At 36.6% G+C, this 8586-nt stretch overlaps 2 protein-coding genes across 2 annotated transcripts in view; one reads left to right on the top strand and one right to left on the bottom strand.

Annotated features, from left to right (window-relative positions):
- The window catches only part of slc35d1 (solute carrier family 35 (UDP-GlcA/UDP-GalNAc transporter), member D1), a 9816-nt gene extending 6116 nt beyond the window's left edge, over positions 1-3700 (top strand). Inside the window, exon 12 of the mRNA XM_015397593.1 lies at positions 3469-3700. Coding sequence (XP_015253079.1) covers positions 3469-3574 — 106 coding nt within the window. The 3' untranslated portion in view covers positions 3575-3700. The remainder of the gene's footprint in view (positions 1-3468) is intronic.
- Positions 3701-6686: 2986 nt separating this feature from the next.
- The window catches only part of LOC107099461 (transmembrane protein 205-like), an 8003-nt gene continuing 6103 nt past the window's right edge, over positions 6687-8586 (bottom strand). Inside the window, exon 4 of the mRNA XM_015397595.1 lies at positions 6687-7961. Within this exon, the coding sequence (XP_015253081.1) occupies positions 7659-7961 (303 nt within the window). The 3' untranslated portion in view covers positions 6687-7658. The remainder of the gene's footprint in view (positions 7962-8586) is intronic.

Below are 8586 nucleotides of genomic sequence, written 5' to 3'. Positions count from 1 at the left end.
CTTTTAAAAGTCGATTTTTATCAATTTTATCGATTCGGTGTTGCAGCCCTAGTATAAACATTTATAACCATTTTTATATTTGTCATCTTCTAAGCACAAATTTCAATGTATTCTTTTGGAATTTTATGTGATAAACGAACTCAAAGGGTTTTGATGTAAAGCAGGAAGAAAATGCTTGGTTGAAATAATCGGCATGTGTTTTAGCTCAAACTGCTAATTGGATTAATAATGATTCATCCATTATTGAAATAATGGATTTCATTTAAATAATTCAGTAATTGATTAATCATTAAATAGAGACTGTAAAACAGAGCGACTCACTTAGAGCAGGAATTATATCAAAATTGTAAAGAAAAATATGTAATTATTTTGCATTTAAAATAAAAACCTTTTTCATCTGTCAGTATGATCTGTCCAAAACTCCTCAAGTGGAAAAGTTTGGTTTACTTTTGTAAAAAGTCTTTAAAGAACCTTTTGCTGTCCAGTTATTGATTAATTGAAAAAATAATGGACAGATTAATCGTTCAGCAGAATAATTGTTAGTTGCAGCCTTAGTTTGTGATCTGGGTCAGCCTGGTCTTTTTGGGAATATTTCTTCCAGTATTGATCATCTAGACACGAACATTTCTGCTCCTCCTTCTTTCCAAATAACTCCAATCAGCATAATTTAGGTCTGGACTTTAACTAGACCATTATAATACAGAACATGCTTTGATTTTAAACCACGTGTTTCCAAAATCGGTCTTTAGGCTCCTGTCACACCCTGCTGATTTATTCTGGCGTCTGCCAGAATCTCCTAAAACGCTGACATACGCTGAATTTTCCATTGATCTTTTCTATTCTGAGCGAATACATAGATAATTAGAGTATTCAGAACTTCTGTCCAAAGACAGCCTAACTTATGCATAACGCACGGCAGCGTAACGCCCATGAAATGATGTACAAGCCAGTGTCCTGAAGGGGGCAGTGATGCCCCCGGCCTGCGAAAAAAGATGTCTTTGATCGCGGTATTAACCTAGCTGCTGTTTACCGCCCACCAAAGGAAAGAATAAATAAAAGGTTTCTGGTGTCAGCAGATTGAGCGTCATGTCTGCTAGGAAGTGTGTTGGTGGTGGGCGTGAACGCAGGGAGGATCCATCACTCACCTTCTGGCTCCCCCTATGATGGGGATGAAGTCTGGAGGAGAACTGACGGTTTCCTCCTGTGAACCCCCTTTATACCAAAACGCTGCCAATACGCCATTATACAGTAGCTGGAAGTTAGAAACACGTTCAGCGCTCGTCTGGAACACGGCAGATACGCTGATATGTTGGAGAGAAGTTCTGGATAAGTTACGCAGAAGTAGGGGAACTGACACTGAACGGATCAACCATCAGAAAACTGACCTGAAACTGACGGCAGACGCTGGCATAAGGCGGGAAGTTCTGGACGTAGTCTCTGTATGTCGACGTGTTTCAGCGTAACCATAACTTATTCAGCGTAGGGCGGCGTTCTTCCCAGAGGATCTGTACTTCAGGCTGGTCTAAATGGTCAGGATGTGACAGGAGCGTTTAGGTCCAGCAGCCTCTAGAAGTTTCCTCGCTTTAACATCCAGTTTAGATGTTTAAACATTGAAACGTTGCCTTTCTTTTCTAAATGTTTCCATTAAGACCAGGTCTGTGCACATTTAGCTCTCTATCCCTGCTGCTCCTCCAATGTTTGGAGAATTTTCTTTTCTCCACTGGGTTATATTTAGTAGAGTCAATGTTTAAACACTTTGCTGGTAATAGATATTTCCAGGACTGAAACAGTTGATAGGAATAATCGATTATTGAAATAATTGTCAACTAATTTAGTAATTGATTAATGGTTGATTGGCGTGTAGGGCCTCTAAATTGTGCCTTTAGCTGGCAGAGTGACCCGCTTATAGCAGGAATTATATCAAAATTGTAAAATATATGAAAACATTTAGCATTTAAGATAAAAAATAAATAAAATGTGTCAATATGTTTTATCTAAAACTCAAGTGGAAAAGTTTTAGTTTCACCTGTTTTATTTTATAAAAATTCTTTAAGGAATCTTTTGCTATCAGATTATTAATCAATTAATTTAAAAAATATCCTACAGATTAATCGATTTGCAAAATAATCATTAGTTTCAGCTCTACCTGAATGCTGAGGCAATAACCTCTTTATTTCACATGTTGAAACATTTATTTTAATATAGATCCAGATCTATAGATTGGGTGTTAACACACTGTAAGGAAGTTTTCAGATCATCTAAAATAGTCCTTATTGTGATGCTGAGAAGCTCCCGGCATTTAAGATATTTAAAGTTTGGAAAGTAAACGAGGTTCAGTTAAGATTTGTGTGGAAAACATTCAATCATTATATAACTGATAATGTTTAGAGATAAAATGCTCGCTAGTTCCTCAGCAGGAGTTCATAAAGCTTAGCTTAGCTGGGAAGGCTGAGGTTAGAATGTAACTATCTGGTTATTAATCCATTAATTGAAAAATAATCAACAGATAATTGATTTGCAAAATAATAGTTGCAGCCCTAGATCTATTTCTGTATCTATTTTGTCTATTTCAATATTTCACTGCTTGGTGTTGGTTTATTCCTTGAAAAGCAGCTTCTAGTTTGTGATGGAGATAAAACGGAAAGTTTAGTGGCAGTAAAAGTATGAAGGTAGATTTGTTTCTTTATTATTCAATCAAAAAATATATTTTCAATTAAAAAAAATCTTCACTTCAATGAAAAAAAAACTTAAAAAAAAAAAGGATTTCAATATTTGAGTTTAAAAAAAAACTAGATTTGAACACTGCTTTTCGTTGATTGAAAATGTTTTATTTGATAGAAGTCCAGTTTTTTTGTTTAAAGCAACTTTTTTTAATTGAAGTAACATTGTTTTTTGATTGGACCATATAATGGGTGGGACATTTGTGTCTTTATTATTCAATCAAAAAAGAAGTTGCTTCAAACAAACAACAGAAGCAATAAAAAAAGTAACTTTAATGAAGTAACATTTTCAATCATAGAAAATAGTTTTTGAATGCAAATAAAATATTTGAGACTCAAATAACATTTAAAAACTCTTTTTATTGTTGAAAATTTTCTCTTTGGTTGAAGGGATCTATTTTGTGTTTGGGCCACACATGGGTACGACATTTGTGTCTTAATCATTCAATTCCCAAAAAGCAGTTTCAATAAAAAAAAATAAATAAATAAATCAAAGAAAAAAAGTGTGCAAATGCAAAAAAAAAAAATTTACCCCAATTTTTTGAGTCTCAAATATTTTATTTGCATTCAAAAACTATTTTCTATGATTGAAAACGTTTCTTTTCATTGAAGTTTTTTGTTTTTTTGACTCTGTTATTTGTTTGTTTGAAGTAACTTCTTAAGTTGAAAAGATCCGCCGCCTTTAGACTGATCACTAAACTTTTCTGATTGTGTCCCAATGTCATCGTCGTCTTCCGTCTGTCTGCAGCATTGCTGGCAGCCTGGTGTATTCGTACATCACCCTGAAAGAGGAGCAGTCCAGCAAGCAGAGCGACAGCGCCAAGCTGGAGATCAAGGGGAAGGTTGTTGTGTGACAGACACTGGATCTGGTCCTTCTAATGACACAAACTGGAAGGAAAAACTATTTTTAAAGAACTACTTTAATTTATGGGGTGTTGTAGCAGCAGGGATTCATTCTCTGTAAACTTTGAGTTTTAATGGAAAAGGAGCCTTTGGTTGCTTATGCTACCCACTACCTGGGTACTAAATCCTCCAGATTAAATGTTTTTTATAATGCTGCACATTCAGAACAAGGGAAAATATAAAAACATATTTTCTATTCAGTGTTTTTCTGGTTTTAGATGAAAATCTTATTTCAGGGTTTGAAGTTTTTAGAGTTCAAACTGCTGCGTGACGGGGACAGAAGAAGTCATGGTTATTTCCAAGGCATGTACGCTTTTACTGCCTTCTGGGAACGACGTCCTCAGAGTCTTTGCCTTCGCTTTTTGTTTTGGGAGATTCTGATGTAAACCTGCTGCTGAGGTTTCAGGGAGAAATGAGGATCTTCCTCATCGTTACTGTATTTTCAGAGACTCTTGATCAATGCACCCAGTTGTATTAGTGAGGAACAGGAAACTAAACCTTTTGGTTTTTGTTTGCATTGTTTTGTTTTTACACAGCTGTCTCGCACTTTTAACTGGTACCGGTAGGTCTCACAAAGCAGTAAAGAAATGGCTGAGAATATTGATCTATCATGGGATTCACATTCCTGTTATTATTAAAAGGGTCTTTTATATTTATTCCTTTTTTTGTTACTACTTTCTCTGGAAGTGGACTGATTATGAAAAGTATTTGTAGATGGAAAAATGTATTTTTACATTAAAAAGAACCTAGTTTTTTTTTTTTATAAAGTGTTTTATATGAAGCCAAATGTTAATAAATGCTGTTTGTTTTGAGATTTTGTTTGCTGTCAGTTTGTCCTAAAGCATAAATGATTTATTCTACTGTTGAGATGTTTACTAAATGTAACGCTACATGTAAGAGAGCATTAATGCAGTCCAGCCACCTAAGCAGCAGCGTAGCGTGTGCAGGTTAGCATTTTCTGATACTGTGGTTCATAAAGCCACAGGAAAAGTTTTCTCAAATTCTTTGACATAAAGAGTTCCAACGGAAGAGGATTGGGGACCACTGGAAAAGAAAAAAGTTAACTGACTTTTAAATTTTATTTTAGTTTAGTATGGGAAACTGAATTCTGACTTTTTTCTCTGAATTCTGAGAAAAAGTCAGAATTCTGACTTTCTCATACTAAAAAAAAAAATCAGTTAACTTTTTTTTCCCCAGTGGCCCTAATCCTCTTCCGTACATATCTGTTCTAAAGCTCTTTCACTGTTAGTGATGTTTAATGAGGCATCTTGAATAACCACCGAATACTGACACCTGCTGGACATTTAAAGACACTACAGGCAGCTTATTTTACACACTCAATTGATTTGATGATCTAGTGCAGAGGTCTTCAAGGTTTTCCAGGCTAAGGACCCCCGAACTGATGGCGAGATGGAGCAGGGACCCCCTAATTATATATATCGTATGAAATTATGTTATATTAGGATTATTAGAGTATTTCTGATTCCTGGTTGATGGGACAGGTGTTGAGAATGAAACGGTGCCCAGCTTGAAAGAGCTGTGTGTCGCTGAATGTGAGCATTGATGACTGAAAGACATCTTCTGCCTCCATTTATCTGCTACAGTGTGTTTTAAAGACATTGCAATTAGTGGAAACAATTGCAGGGTGGAATATAAAAGAAAATCCTAATAAACTAAATCTTTCGCAACCCCCATGCAGTACCTCTGTGGACCCCCTAGGGGTCGCAGCCCCCCTGATCTGGTGCAATGATATTTAAGTTATTGTATTTTTTTATTTCATATCTATGTTTAAATTAAAAATACCTTTGATATTTTTAGATGCAGCCAATAAATGATGTAAGCATATACTGTGATAATCTTGGGGGAAATAAACGAGGATACTTGTGGATTAGGATTTTAAATCGATTTTAAAAGTACAGCAAAAACAGCAAATAAACTAAGAGTTAATTTAAAATTAAACTGCTCCAAAATCCTTGATCATTTTAATAAACCGCAAAAGATGAGACATTTTTTAAGCAGATGCATCATGTTGACAGATACTTTTTTTTTTTTAAAACACAGTTTAGTGAGTCGCTCAGTCAGAAACGACCTCTGGATCAGTCACATGACGCGCGCCGATACAGTGATGATCTATGGGCTCCATGCACGCACCGACGTTTTAGTGTTCATGGACTCATCGCTGCTATTAATCCTTTATTTTTTATAAACAAGGATGGATTTTTTAAAAACTGTTGTCTACCTTAGCTTAACTTTAGGGACTCTGATTATTTGGTTAAATATTAAACCAAAAACCAGCAGCTTAATGTTGAATATTACATGTTATATATCTGTAAAGTAGAACTCTATAGTGTGATTATTGTCATTTCTATCATAACATTAGTAATCGTAATGTTATATTATGAAAGACATGACAAAAAAATAATTTCAAAAACAAAATCATATTTAAACAATTTAATGAAACTCCCACAGCATAATCAAATGATCACTGATGAGGTGTAAGAACACTAACAAACATGTTTTAATTATAACCCAATGACCAGCTTGTCCTTACAAAACATAAATATTAACAGTTTCTTGTAAAATTCTCTGTATATATTTACATGTATACATAAAATGACGTGATAGAGTTTAAAAACAGATAACATTGCATTGTTTTTGCCAGTAATGTGCGTATTACAGCCGTCCAGACCAAGCTTCATACTACTGGGTTAGAAACATCTCAGGATGGTCTGCCTGCTTCTTTTTACTAAGCTAAACAGTAGATGTGCGTTCAAGATCAACGCTTACCAAGCTAGAAAAAAAAAACAGTTGAACACAGATCCTCTCTTCACCATATAAAGCTAAATAAAACAGCAGAACATGATGGAAAACAAAAAATATTTTGGCTTCTGTAAAATTTCCCTCCTTTTACCAGAAAGCAAAACGCAGACGCACCGACAATCTGTTAAGTAAAGCCAGCAAATATCCTTCACCTCTACAGAAGATGATTAATAAAATAAACACATAAAAACTTTAGCTGCGATGAAGACGTCTCACCAATAAAAACAGCATAAAGGCGGCTCTTTCTTTCGTTCATCAGAGAGAATAAAGTCAACATGAAATCCAGATGTCTGTCACCACTGGAGGGGGAGGGGGGGCTTTACAACCGCTCCCTTATGCAGAGGTTTGGACTTCTGGCCAATGCAGATCTCCAGAGGCCCCTGCATGACAGACTTAGCCTGCTGCACCATCAAGGGACATTTTTGGAGTCACCACAGATATTTGGCAATCAAAAAAAAAAAACCCACAAGAGAACTATCCTCAATCTAACTTCTATATCAGTGCAACCACTAGATTCTTCACAGGAACGCCACTCAGCTGAACTGGTGACGTTCAAAGCAGCTACAGCACGTGTGCGATGGAGTCCAGCGGATCGGTCAGACTCCCAAACGGCCTCCATAACAACCTGGATATAAAGGTGTGGAGAGGCTCCCTGCACACCTGAGTGTTTGTCATTCTGCAACCAGCCAGGAGATAGAAAGACCGATAAAGTGCAGCCTTCAGCTCTAAAACGTGAAAAGGAAAAAAAAACAAAGCCAGACAAACCTGCAGAACTACAACAGAAGGAACTCCACCCTAAACAGGGAGAGCAGGAGTAGGAAAACTCCTTCACTAAAGGTCCAGGTGCTTCTATCAGAATGGAGAAATCCTGATCCAAATGCTCCCTCATTGTCCCACATAGAAAACAAATCATCAAAAAACAACATTAAATTAATTTCAGGACACCATATTAACCTCAAAGGTAAAACAGGAGCAACATCAGAGCAGCTGTCAGCCCTACTAGGTGAAAGGTTGCAGTCTCCATGAAAAGGCAAGACGAGAGGCGTGTCTGACAGAATGAGTCGCCTTCCTTTTGTTATCCGATAAAACCAAGGAAAAATTTAACTCTCCTGACTTTTCACCTCATATTGAAAAATATATCCGCTGCTGTTGAGGTGAAAGCGTGCAGTTGTGCTGGAGGTCAGATTCCAGCCTGTGTGTGTGTGTGTGTGAGGTTTACAGCTTCACCAGGTTCTCGGCCATGTAGGACAGGCTGTAGAAGTTGCAGCCTATGCAGCAGAGGTTACAGAGGGACGACAGCAGGCGGTACAGCCACAGGCGCCTGCTCAGGTGTTTGTATTTCACGTCCGACTCGCACAGCTTGGCGTAAGCCTCGCGGTTGGACGACAGCCCGATATCTTGACCCAGCCCGCATGCCTGCTCGATAAGATGCATGTCCGCCATGATCTCTGACGTCATTTGGCCAAACCACTGAGCGTTGATAGCCGCGACCGTCACCGACACGAAGAAGATGAAGATCTGAGAGAAATAAAATCAGATTCATGAGGAAAGGCTCATTTTAATAAACTTTAATAAATAACAAACTTTAATGCAGCCATTGCTAACTTTGTATGCTAACCACACTAATAATCACATTACCTTTATGAAATAGAGACAACAATTTACAATTTTAATATACCAGCTTTCAAAAGGTCAAAAAACACAAAAAGCTTTAGAATAAAAACAAGAATTAAAAAACATTAACATATTTTTTAAAATCCTGGAGCATTAAACTGATTTAAAGTCAGACTCAAACTAATAAAAACATGGAGTCGCAGTCTTTAGCCACAGTTCTAAATGATTTATCTGGTCTGGTCTTGGATGGAGGTAAATACAGAACTGGTGAAGTTGGAGGCTAGAAAATGACCTTCCAGTAAAACATCAACATATAGATGTTCACAGATAATTCTTCAATAAAGCTATTTTGCAAAAGATATAATAACAGGGTTTATACAGAGAATGACTAACTCTAATTCAGTGCTTTTTAATGCCCTTAGAAATTATTTTCATTTTAATGCCTTCATGACTTGTGTGTACACACACATATATATTAGGGCTGGGCGATAATTCAATAACGATATATATCGATCAATAGACGTGTGGC

The sequence above is a fragment of the Cyprinodon variegatus genome, unplaced genomic scaffold (assembly GCF_000732505.1).
Source record: "Cyprinodon variegatus isolate N-32 unplaced genomic scaffold, C_variegatus-1.0 Scaffold872, whole genome shotgun sequence".
NCBI classification, from domain to species: domain Eukaryota; kingdom Metazoa; phylum Chordata; class Actinopteri; order Cyprinodontiformes; family Cyprinodontidae; genus Cyprinodon; species Cyprinodon variegatus.
This window is presented reverse-complemented; position numbering and strand designations above follow the sequence as displayed.